We start from the raw sequence: 13,077 nt of genomic DNA on the forward strand, positions 1-13,077 counted from the left end.
TGCGGCTGAGAATTTAAAAAATAAAGGAACATTCTGTTTGGTTTCCGTGTTTCTTTTAGCATGGTACCTGTGTATAGTTAACTGCTTGGTAAACGTTTACTGTGATTCCTTGTTATCATGGTGGTAGTAGTGGTGGGTTGTTGTCAAGCACCTTATCTTTGCTTACCTATTGTTTCCCCTTCCTCTTCAATCTCTTCTTATTCTTGTCTTCATTTCTTTATCCCTGACTTCATATTGTCCTCCACTCTCTTTTCCCACTAGTTTCCTGAACACCCTAAAATCTGCCTGCACGTTCCATATAATTTTTAAATCCGTTATAGTAAATAGTAGAAATAGTAAAATGTAGCAGATCCTTTGGGCAGAATGACTGTGTGTTTCAATTTTCCATTCCCTTTTGTCGAGGAAAGGATGCTGGCTCTATTTTTTTGTTTTGTGTGTAATGACCATCAGACTTCAAAGGGCAAGAACTGTAATTTGGGGGTTGATATCATGCCCTACAATGTAAGTGGTCAGTAGCACTGGATACTTTTAACTTAATAAATAAGTCTGACTTGCTTTTCTTGATATTGCTTGTTAAACAACTTGTAAAACTTTCAATCAGTGTAAAGATACTCTAATTCTTCTATAATGTTTTTGCATTTAAATTTACATGAAATGTTTCTTCCCCTAGCATGCCCTTCCACTTCCTGGTTTCATCTTCCTGGCTTCTGACATTTATGACCATGCCGTTCTATTCAATAATTCTGGTGAGTTTGGGGTTATCTAGTAGAATTACCTAACAGTTTCAGAGGCAGCGTCTCCATTTTACTCTCGACTTGACCACTGCTTTTTTCATGGTCTTATCCAAATCATCTGTCACCCTGGAAACAGTCCCCATTCCACCTTCCTGGAATATAGTGCCGTTAGTCAGTGGTTGCAGCAGCAAAAGCCTTTTAGGCACTTCTCAATCAATGAAGTAAGACAGTATCTTCAAATTTTGTGTTTTGCTGTGGAATTTGTGTTTGCATTTGAATGTGCAATGTATGATGTTCTGAGAATGCAAACAAATAGTAATAATACTGCAGTGACTGGAGCCGTGAGAAGTTGGGCAGCAGTCCAGCTTCTTTACTCCTGTTCTCTGCTGGGAAAGGCAGTCTGCTCACAGATCCAGGCCGAGCTGCCTCTGAGCAAGGAGGAACAAAAATGATGACAGGGCTTTTTCCTAGTTATAGGGCAGATAGGCAGCAGGAGTAAACAAAATTAGTTCAAATGTCTACAGTGTAAGTTAGCTATTACTTTTTTTTTTTTTTTTTTTTGCGGTACGCGGGCCTCTCACTGTTGTGGTCTCTCCCGTTGCGGAGCACAGGCTCCGGACGCGCAGGCTCAGCGGCCATGGCTCACGGGCCCAGCCGCTCCGCAGCACGTGGGATCTTCCCGGACCGGGGCACAAACCCGTGTCCCCTGCATAGGCAGGCGGACTCTCAACCACTGCGCCACCAGGAAAGCCCCTAGCTATTACTTTTTAAAGGATTTAATAAATTAGCTAATAATTGCCAGTTAACTTCAAATAAATTACTGATATAATCCTATTATCTACTAAAACACGTAGCTTGTTATACAGACAAATGAATACACAAGGAACAAATACACACTTTTAAAATTAAGTCTTCATGTTGCTCAGACCTAAAATGGTAAGTGTATTTTGTAGAATGACAGTAGGTGCTGAGTAAACATTTGTTTGCTATCTGGTCACAAGTTGTGAAGTTGTGACTGTTCTCTGTTTGAGTTTGCAGAATCGCCTGTCCCGTTTGCTTGCAAAAAGTATGATGGTGGCAATGTGTAAGAAAGTTTTTAAGGCTCTGAACTACTCAATTACTCAATCATTTCTGACTTTTTTTTTTTTTTTTTTTTTCAGTATGCGGGCCTCTCACTGTTGTGGCCTCTCCCGTTGCGGAGCACAGGCTCCGGATGTGCAGGCTCAGCGGCCATGGCTCACGGGCCCAGCCGCTCTGCGGCATGTGGGATCTTCCCGGACCGGGGCACGAACCCGTGTCCCCTGCATCGGCAGGCGGACTCTCAACCACTTCGCCACCAGGGAAGCCCCTGACTTTTTTTTATTGAGGTATAATTGACATATAGCTGATTTTTGATGCAGTGGTTTTTAAGGTCTCTAAGAGTCCCCACATAGCAAAGGGCTATGGAAATAAACACATTATCAAATTCCTTAGGATTGATATTGATTTAGTTACTAGAATGCTCCTTCTAAAAGTCACAGGGATGGGTATTTTTATAAAAAATTTTTTAACGTCTGCTTTCAAAAAATGGAATCTTTAGAATCATTCCTAAGTGAAGTACACATTTTTTTCTCTTGCTTAAGTGTCTCAGATGAACGTGTTATCCTTGAATATTCTAAGGGAACTGTACATCTGTCTAAATACTTTATGTCATACTGATTGTCTTTCCTCAGCAAATTGATACAGTGAATCTCTGAAGTGATTAAACAGTAATAATATTTGTTAACTTTCTTTTCATTTCAATACTTGCTAAGTGTTTCAAAGACAATAGAATACCAAATTATGGGGATTTCCCACTAGTCCAGACATACAATTTTAATAAATTATTTATATATATGAATTTTTATTTTTTGCAAAAGAAAATTAATGTTCATTTACTAACCAGATCTCAACATCACTTTGTTACACTTTCCTCAGTTATGCTGTATAACTCAAGCCCCACAAACAATTTAGCAATATAAAAAAACCTGACCCTTCGAGGATTACTATGTCCTTATTCTCTGATCTTGGATATTTTATTTCCTCCCACATATTTAGTGTGCAAGTCTCATGATATAAAACTAACATAAGAATGTATTTAAAGGAAGGAAAGTTACAGTTCATCACCCTACACGTGAGCTAATTTCATTTTACCAGTTTCCTTCCTGACTCTGTTCGCATACATTCTTACATAGTCGTAATCCTTGTGTAGATATAATTTTATACTTGCTTTTTCACTTTCATTCTGAGTTTTTTATATGACTATATATAATCTTTACGATTTTTTTTTTGGTCACATATATAATGCCTCATCTAGTTTGCTTACCTTAGCTTACATAGTCCTTGCTCTATCATTGGACATTTAGATTGATTCAGAGTATTTCCTTATTATAAATATGACTGCAAAATATATAAAACTTTTTTCTTTTGAATTAACTAGGATTAATTCCTAAGAATAAGAAGCAATACTTTTATGGCTCCTTAATACATATTGTGAAATTGATTTTTAAAACAACACTAGGGCTTCCATGGTGGCGCAGTGGTTAAGAGTCCACTTGCCAATGCAGGGGACACGGGTTCGAGCCCTGGTCTGGGAAGATCCCACATGCTGTGGAACAACTAAGCCCGTGCACCACAACTACTGAGCCTGCGCTCTAGAGCCTGCAAGCCATGACTACTGAAGCCTGTGCGCCTAGAGCCCATGCTCCGCAACAGGAGAAGCCACCGCAATGAGAAGCCTGCACACCACAACGAAGAGTAGCCCCCTCTCGCCGCAACTAGAGAGAAAAGCCTGCGCACAGCAACAAAGACCCAACACAGCCAAAAATAAATAAGATAAATAAATTTATAACAAAACAAAACAAAAAAACACCAATTTATACTATCACCCACTGAATGGCTGCTACTTCCACTACCACCTTGCCAGATTAGGATATTATTTATAAATGTTCAATTGCTAACTTAATAGATATAGAATGGTACAGCCTTGTATAATTTAGAATTCTTTGATTAAGGATTGAACATATTTCCAAATGGCATTTAGTTATGGGTTATCTTACATCTTGTGTTAACTGTCAGTTAAGACCATATCATTCTGAAGCTCTCTGTGTTTCACACTCTTTCTCTGTAAAGTGGGGTCCTATTCAGGTGAACGGTAAAGAGTTTTTTTTTAAGTAAAATAAATTATAATTTGTTTTAAGAAACCAATGTAATGACTCTTGAGGCTGGTGTAGCCTCGAATCAAGGCAAGTAAGTAGTGTATGATCCAAATGTATTTGCAAGAGAAATAACGCTTCTATTTCTATTATGTTCATCTGTGTTACTTTGTTCAAAAAGATGAAAACATAAGCTGTCGGAAGTGATACAACTCTCTCTCCTCTTATCTTTGCAGAATTATACCAGGTTCCAGTCGTTGGTGTGATAGTGCCCATCATGTGGTTCTACCTCCTCATGAATGTCATCACCCAGTATCCTTTGCACCCCTCTGCCATATGGCCTTTGCTGTGGTATTTTGGCATAGGAATGTTTATTCCTTTCTTCTAATGGTGCAGTGCCATGAGTTTCGTTTTTGCCTTGATCTCTTCTGCGGTAAGCAGGAGACAGACAGGCCCATCCAGTGAGCTCCTTTGTTGCGGGAAGAAGGGGGGAAGAGATGCTGGTGGTGTGGAGGGTCAGTAAGTCCCAGGGCACCAGGAAGAAAAAGCTCTGGGTGGAGGTGTAGAAATCAATGGGTAATTAAGGATTAGTATATGACAGAAATGTGCTGTGATTTCTACATGGAGTTTTCCAGTGTCCTAGGATGTTTCACAAGCTGCCACAGAATCCTGCAAGAAATTTCAAATTAAGTAAAACCTGATTTTTAAAATGGCTCTTTGGAACCACCAGTAAGTCCATTATAAAAATCATTGAGTCTTTGAAACAATGAAACAGATTGAGATGGACCTCATTCCTCTGAAGTCACCTCATTCGTTTGCCCTACAGAGTTCTTTTTGGGAGGAGGTGTGATCACCTTTACCGAGAGCGTTACCTTCTGTCATTACTGGGGAGGCGACGTCTCTGTAAACTCTGGCAAGAATCCAGGATAAAAACAATAGGAGGCTTTCAGGCAGTTTCAAGTTAGGGTCCCCAAATGGAATGGCAGGCCAGGATTTCTACAGGATATTCTACAAGGAAGAGCCTCAGGGCAGCTGTAGCCAACACCCATGCTTTTTGGGCCACTGATCTCTGGGTTGCCTACAGAAAACCACCTTAACCTGCCCGTCCAGGTACGTGTGCATCCGGGGCGTCTTCATCCTGACCACAGAATGCGCCTCCCTCACCGTCACCCTCGTCGTGACTCTGCGCAAGTTTGTGAGCCTCATCTTTTCCATCTTGTACTTCCAGAACCCTTTCACTCGGTGGCATTGGCTGGGCACCTTGTTTGTCTTCATTGGGACCCTAATGTACACAGAGGTGTGGAACACCCTGGGAGCCACCAAAGGCCAGCCTCAGAAGGAGGCCAAGAAGAGCTGAGGCCTTCCTGGAGTAGAGAGACCCGAGGCTAGTGAGCCAGGGGCTGGCCACCATCTCACCTTGGTTAATGCTGAATCACCCCCCATGTACCAGAGAATCCTCAGAGGGACGCGCTTCTCAGATTGCTCATGCCTATACAGACCCACATTTGTGGACCCTGAATAGAAGCCCCCAACCCCGAAATAGGAAAAAAAGAACAGTTCTCCACTATTGAACAGCCTTTCCATTTGTTGTTTCTACCAGAATTTCAGCACTGTACTTGCTTATTGAAATCTGAGTCCCCAGAGCTACTAGTTTTACATCCACGGTCTTGGACAAGATTATCCCTGTCCTGATGATTCTCTGCTGTAACAGTCTTTATCCTCCTGTGGCCTTTCCCCTTGTTCCATTAACCTGCCACCCACAGCAGCACTTTTCAGGCAGACGCTCCAGGCACCCCCCCAACCAGGAACAACCGAGTGGCCGGGTGAACCGCCGCACCAGGATGCTGGGGCTGGGCTTTCTCCTGTGTGTTGGGAAAGAAGCAGGTGGCCCTGTGCACCCTGGTGACCCCGGGGCAGGACTGGTGGGAATCCTTTCCCACATTTTTCCTTTTCTTGTTTCTATGCAAAAGTCATATGCTTTCACACCTTTTGCTTTCTGTACTTAGAACAAACCTGCAGCATCTCTGTATAGCACAGTGTTAATAAGAAAGAAAGGTTGTGTAGGAATTGGGAAAGAGACTTTTTCTGTCTTCTCTCACTTTTCTGGTTCATTAGCCTCGAGCTAAGATGGTGATGCCAGGATGGCCCAGGAGAAGCTGGCTCCGGGGGCAGGGGCACCCAGAGAGCACAGACAGGCACTGAGGGTGGGCTCCACGTGGGGGAGCTCCGCCTGGCAACTCTGATAGTTATGACCAGCCAGGCTAATGCGTGAACCAATATATTCAATGGGTGTGGGTGTGGTGTATCAGTCAGGCCAAATCACAAGTAAAATGGAAATTTTTTTGGGGGGAGGATGTCATCTTTATGTTCTTGATGGGTATGGGAGTGTGTGTGTTTTATCATACGTATTAATAGAAACATGCCCCCCTTTTGCTAATCATTTCAAAGGTCTGGTTTTCCTCCCATGGGGTAACTTTGAGAAAGAATGGTGTCAGGATGGCACGTGTAGGTGTGTGTGCTCTCGTGTGGGTTGTGATCACTTGGGAGAAGAGGAGAGCATGAAAGTCAGTGTTTTTATTTCCTTGTCCTTCACTCAGTTCGGACCTTCATTGTCTCACGCAGGTACGTGCTCTGGAGGCCGTCAGACTTACCAGCCCATCTATTTGCACACAGACAGAGGCCTCTCCTTCTGCGCTGGGTTCAGGTTGTGTTCTTATATCGAGATTTGGCTCTCAGGGTCTCTTGAGCTCACCCAGGGTGTGGTGTGTTTATTCTACTATCTGGAGCTATTCTCTGATGGGTCTGCAATAAGTGTCCTAGAACCACCAGGTTGCTTTGGGGAAGTCCCTTAGGCTGCTCGGGTTTTTTGTTACATAAAATGTGGATGCTGTTTCTCCACCTAAGTCACAGGGTTTTCAGATCAATTTGTGGTTCTGGACATTGACAGCTGTTCAGTGCCAGTGAAGGTCTATACTAAAAGATGTGGAATTAGGTGTGAACTTGTTCATGGACTCAAAAGGTAGTGTTAGAGTTCCTCAGACTGATGGTGCTATAAATACCATGTGTTAAATATCCTCTTAAAAACAAGAACAACAAAAGCTGCTTTTCTTCTTGTTTAATGGAAGAACCTGTCCCCAGGGGCTCTTTGATTGCTGCATATCTGGAGTCTTGACAGGATAGAGCCTTACATGACGTAGTATCACTTTTTTTATGTTGATGGGAAATATTACAAGTTTTAGTTACTGAAACAGTGTTGATGTACACAGACAGCATTTAACTGGGTCCACGAGGTTTTAGATTCTGACTTTAGAGTGTGTGTGTTCCTCAGTCTGAACACCTCTGCTGGTCTTATTAACAGGAGGATATGTATGGACAGATTAAGGCACTCATACAGTGAAATAAGCACATGTAAGAACAGAATGTCTGAAATGCCCTGGGAATTGGTTTTTTTCTCTAGTATTTGGTTATTAGGAAATAAATCTAACAGACACTAGTTAATACTTCTTTAAACAATTTATTCCCCTTGGTTAACTTATTTTTCAATCCAAGTTGGAACTGATTTCAATCCCTGTTAAAAGAGCAAGTAAACCATTTTATAGAGGGTCAGAGTCATCCCTAATTGGAGGAGAAATGTCTATTAAATGCCTTTCATCTTTCTCTGGGTCAAGACCATGTAATTTTGTGCCCCAGAGATAGAGGGTTTAGTTTGTTTACTAGAGAGATTGGTGTTTAAGGCATCCAAGACTCTACCCTTAGAACAAAGATCAAATAGCAAATGACTAGCCAGAATATTGTGTGTGTGTGTGTGTGTGTGTGTGTGTGTGTGTGTGTGTGTGTGTGTGTGTGTGTGTGTACGTGTACACCTGTGTACTCACTTCACAGCTTGACCAGAGTCGTGAGGTACCAGGAGAATATGGGGGACACTTGAATTATTTTATTTAATGTGTACAGAACCGTTACCACAGTTCTATTGTCATATTATAAATGCTTTTTCATTTTTTATTAGGAATTTATTTTTGATCTTTTCTTTTTCATCCAACTAAAACCGTTAATGCATTTGACAAGTTTCTATCTAGTTCTAAAGTATTTAGACACAATCCAAATCGTTTTTTCCTTCTTCATGCCCAGTTATCCAAAATGAATACGGTACTTTGACTAGGTCATTGTGTTGAGTGAAGAAAAACCACGAAAGCTGAGCTGATCTGTGCCACCCCTACCAAACCCCTTCCATTCTTCTGGGAAGGTCACCTGATCATTTTGAAGGATTCTAATATCTCGCAGTCATTTCCTGAGCACGTTTCCTCCCTTCTGCATGTTTTTTTCACTTCTGATCCCCACTTCCAGTTTCTTCAGCAACCTCTGGTCACTCACGTAGTTTTCTACTAATCTTGTATCTGTTTATGCCTCTATTCTTTGGGGCCTCTGGGTGTTTCTCTGTGGATTTTTACAGGGTATACGTATCTGTGTAGCACGTATCTTGTTATGCATTGATACTAGGGGGGTGTGTCCATAAGGATGCGAATATCTGGCAGAGTATGTGAATGTATGTGTAGATGAATATGAATGGGATTTAATATAATAATGTAATGTGAAAATATTTATATGTTCTGTTGTAGCTCAAAGTGGGGCTGAGAATCCTTACCACGTTCCTGTCTATATTTGGAAAGCAGTAGTATCTGTATTTTGCTCATTTTTACCCTGCCTCTAGCTGACTTCACTCCCAGTGCCAAATGCCTGTGGTGAGAGGAGGTGGAAAGCATTAGGTCAGGAGTAATTGTAAACCAGTGAATTAGCTCTGGGCTGGTGGACATGCTCATTGATGGACAGCTGGCGTATGAGACTGTGTAACAAAGACCTGAGCATCTCCACAGATGCACATTGAGAGGCACCCCAACGTAGAGATCTGAAATCAAGATCCTACAATTTGTTGTAGTTTGTTTCTCTTTGCCTAGGAGTAAATAGAATTATGAGCATTTTGGTCTCAATAGCTTTATTCTGAAAAATGTGCATGGAATTTACCTGTGGTAGTTCAGTCTTGGGTTGAAAGAACTGTCAATATAGATAAAATCCATTTTTATTACAGATGCGTGACCTTTGAAAACGAGTATAAACAGTGTCAGTAAAATAACTAGTCATAAGCATTGGAATATGTTCAGTGTGTACCAGGCTGGGGTGGGAGACTCTGTAGTGTGTGCTCTCTCTTTCTAGCAGCTTCCTCACAGTGGACCTTGCAGAGAAGGGAGGGACCAGGCTCTGACTTTTGTCCCATGAATAAATAAACCCTTACCAAGATCTCTTATTCCCTCAAGTTTCGGAGAAACCTTCTAATGGTTCCTGATACCCATTCCCACTCTTCATCAGTTGATTAGCAAGAAAACGAGTAAGACGAAACATTCCTAAGATTCTAAGCCAGAGAGGGAAGGAAGGATACACACCAGGAGTTGTGGGTATTCGGCTTTTTGTCCTCCGGTTGCCTGGTGGGAGGAGGGCAGAGCATTACAAACTTAGCACCTTCCATCTATTTGACGCTCAGTGCCAGGAGCTGCCCTCAGGGGACCATTAAAGATGCTTGAAAGCTTTTGGAGTAGGCTGCCTGGGGTGACCCTTACATCTCCAAAGCTGGTAGAGTTGGTTTGCATCAGCTGATGCCTAGAGCTCATTGTCTTTTTGTCTCCTCAGTATCATACTGAGACATTCCTCTGAGCTTTACCTACTTAAATCGCTAAGATCCTGCAAAATGTCCTCAATTTCAATCAAGTAAGGCAAGCTGTGCGGGTACCAGAGATAGGTGAGGGGAAAAGCTTCGTCTACATTTAGAAGAAATAAGACCCATATTTTTTAAGGGAAAAGTGGTAATAATTCTTTGGCACATTGGATTATTTATAGTTTTTAAGATGTAAAGAAGACTCCCGTGAACCGAGAGAAGCAGTAGTTATTCCCCAACGTGATAAAAATGTCTTTGTGTATCACTTGCAATCACAAATCATTTCTGTGTGAGTTGCTTTCATTCCAGAGAATGGCATCATCCTCCAAAGAAAAAGGGGATGATTTTTAAGTAGGATTTCTTAACAGATTATGTGTTGTGGGGCTGGGGAGGGATGATGGGGATTTGATTTATCCAGCCTCCGAGCTCTTCATTCATATTGTGATTTAAGAACAGAGATGGGGGAGGAGGGGACTAGACAGCAGCAGAATATGTAGAACAGCTAAGACATTAGTGAGTATTCAGATTTTGAGCTGTGTAAATATCAGATGTCGGCTTCCAGCCTTACAAGTTATTTGAGCTGAGAGTTAAGGAGGAAAGGGACATTTTGTGAATAAAATGTTTTGCCAAACAAATTGAATGAGTCTTTTTACTATGATTTCTTATAAAGAGCTATTTTCTACCTTCAGAAACAACTCATCAGACACCTGGTTTTTTTTCTGGAATTGTACAATCATTGCTTTTTAATAAAAGTGATAAATTTCTTGCAGGTGTTTCCAGTCACCATTACCTTTCAAGTGCCTGTGTGCAGTTTCAAAAGCTCTACAATTTTTGCCTTGTATAGTGGTGGGACATTTTACTACAAACGATGGTAAGCAACGTGTCTTCTAATGCCTGGCAGCTGGATCAATCACAAACCACTTCTCAGGCGACAGGTCAGTTTCTATTTAAGAAATTTAAAGAGGATCGGCTTACCTTGGGAGATTTTAGAGGTTCATGGCAGTAAGTTTCTGTAGCAAATCTCTCAAAACCTCTTTGCCTTAATAGAAACGTTATTTTTGTAATGTTGCAATGGCCAGCTCTCTTTATCTTCCACCTGTTGCCTTTAAATGAATCTTTTTTTTTTTTAAAACATCTTTATTGGAGTACAGTTGCTTTACAATGGTGTGTTAGTTTCTAAATGAATCTTAATGCAAAAGCAACTTTCAAAGCAGTTTACCACACCCAATCTGTTTTTTTTTTTGCAGTATACTCAATTTACAAAATATGTTAGTTTCGGGTGTACCACGTAGTGACTCAAAAGCTTTATAGATTATACTCCGTTTATGGTTATTACAAAATACTGGCTGTATTCCCTGTGCTGTATATATAATATATCCTTGTAGCTTATTTATTTTATACATAGACGTCTGTATCTCTTAATCCCCTACCCCTATCTTGCCCCTCCCCCTTCCCTCTCTCCACTGATAACAGCTAGTTTATATATCTATATATCTGTGAGCTGTTACTTTTTTATTATATTCACTAGTTTTGTTTTTTTTTTTTAGATTCCATATATAAGAGACAACAAACAGTATTTGTCTTTCTCCGTCTTATTTCACTAAGTGTAATACCCTCCAGGTCCATCCATGTTGTTGCAAATGGCAAACTTTCCTTCTTTTGTTTGGCTGAGTACTGTCCCATTGTGTATATACACATCTTTATCCATTGATCAGTTGATGGACACTTAGGTTGCTTCCATGTCTTGGCTACTGTAGAGAATGCTGCTGTGAACATTGGGGTGCATGTATATTAATGTTTTCATTTTCTTTGGATATATACCCAGGAGTGAAATTGCCGGATCATAAGGTAGTTCTGGAGCTTTTTTGAGGAACCTCCATGCTGTTTTCCACAGCGGCTGCACTAATTTACATTCCCAGCAACAGTGCACGAGGGTTCCCTTTTCTCCACATCCTCTCCAACATTTGTTTTGTATGGTCTTTTTGATGATGGCCATTCTGACAAATGTGAAGTAATATCTCATTGGGTTGTTCTTTTTTAATTGATTTATTTTATTTTTGGCTGCGTTGGGTCTTCATTGCTGCGTGCAGGCTTTCTCTAGTTGCGGCAAGCAGGGGCTACTCTTCATTGCGGTGTGCAGGCTTCTCATTGTGGTGGCTTCTCTTGAGCCACCTAGAGCATGGGCTCTAGGCGCGTGGGCTTCAGTAATTGTGGCGCATGGACTCAGTAGTTGTGGCTCACAGGCTCTAGAGCGCAGGCTTAATAGTTGTGGCACACAGGCTTAGTTGCTCTGCAGCATGCGGGATCTTCCCGGACCAGGGCTCGAACCCATGTCCCCTACATTGGCAGGTGGATTCTTAACCACTGCGCCACCAGGGAAGTCCTCTCACTGGGTTTTGATTTGCATTACTAATCTGATGATTAGTGATGTTGACCATCTTTTCATGTGCCTGTTGGCCATTGTATGTTTTCTTTGGAAAAATGTCCATCAGATCTTCTGCCTGCTTTTTAATTGGGTTGTTTTTTGATATTGAGTTTTATGAGCTGTTTATATATTTTGGATATTAACCCCTTATCAGTCTTATCATTTGCAAATATCTTCTCCCATTCAGTAGATTGTCTTTTTGTTTTGTTGATGGTTTCCTTTGCTGCGCAAAAGCTTTTAAGTTTAATTTTTGCTTTTGTTTCTTTTGCCTTAGGACACAGATAGAAAAAAATATTGCTACGATTGATGCTGAAGAGTGTTCTACCTATGTTTTCTTTTTGGTTTCCAGTCTTACATTTAGGTCTTTAATCCATTTTAATTTATTTTTATATATGGTGTTAGAGAATGTTCTAATTTCATTCTTTTACACGTAGCTGTCAAGTTTTCACAGCACCACTTATTGAAAAGACTGTCTTTTCTCCACACTTATTGAAAAGACTGTCTTTTCTCCATTATGCATTCTTGCCTCCTTTGTCCTAGATTGTCCAGAAGTGTGTGGGTTTATTTCTGGGCTATTATGTTCCATCGATCTGTGTGTCTGTTTTTGTGCCAGTACTATACTGTTTTGATTACTGTAGCTTTGTAGTATAGTCTGAAGTCAGGGAGCATGATACCTTCATTTCCATACTTCTTTCTCAAGATTGTTCTGGCTATTTGGGGGTCTTTTGTGTTTCTGAACAAATTTTAAATTTATTCGTTCTAGTTCTGTAAAAAAAAATGCCACAGGTATTTTGAGAGGGAATGCATTGAATCTGTAGAGTGCCTTGGGTAGTATGGCTATTTTAACAATATCAATTCTTTCAATACATGAACATGGTACATCTTTCCATCTGTTTGTGTTGTCTTCACTTTCATCAGAGTCTTATAGTTTTCTGAGTACAAGTCTTTTACCTCCTTAGGTGGGTTTATTCCTAGGTGTTTTATTCTTTTTGATGCGATTATAAATGAGATGGTTTTGTTAATTTTGCTTTCTAATGGTTT

At 40.9% G+C, this 13,077-nt stretch overlaps 1 protein-coding gene across 1 annotated transcript in view; it reads left to right on the top strand.

The window, feature by feature from the left end:
* Positions 1 to 7,730, top strand: part of SLC35B4 (solute carrier family 35 member B4) — a 36,310-nt gene extending 28,580 nt beyond the window's left edge. The window contains exons 8-10 of the mRNA XM_060156641.1: positions 671 to 746; positions 4,144 to 4,219; positions 5,018 to 7,730. Of these exons, the coding sequence (XP_060012624.1) occupies positions 671 to 746; positions 4,144 to 4,219; positions 5,018 to 5,264 (399 nt within the window). The 3' untranslated portion in view covers positions 5,265 to 7,730. The remainder of the gene's footprint in view (positions 1 to 670; positions 747 to 4,143; positions 4,220 to 5,017) is intronic.
* The last annotated feature ends 5,347 nt before the right edge of the window (positions 7,731 to 13,077 follow it).

This window comes from Lagenorhynchus albirostris, chromosome 8, assembly GCF_949774975.1.
Source record: "Lagenorhynchus albirostris chromosome 8, mLagAlb1.1, whole genome shotgun sequence".
Classification (NCBI taxonomy): domain Eukaryota; kingdom Metazoa; phylum Chordata; class Mammalia; order Artiodactyla; family Delphinidae; genus Lagenorhynchus; species Lagenorhynchus albirostris.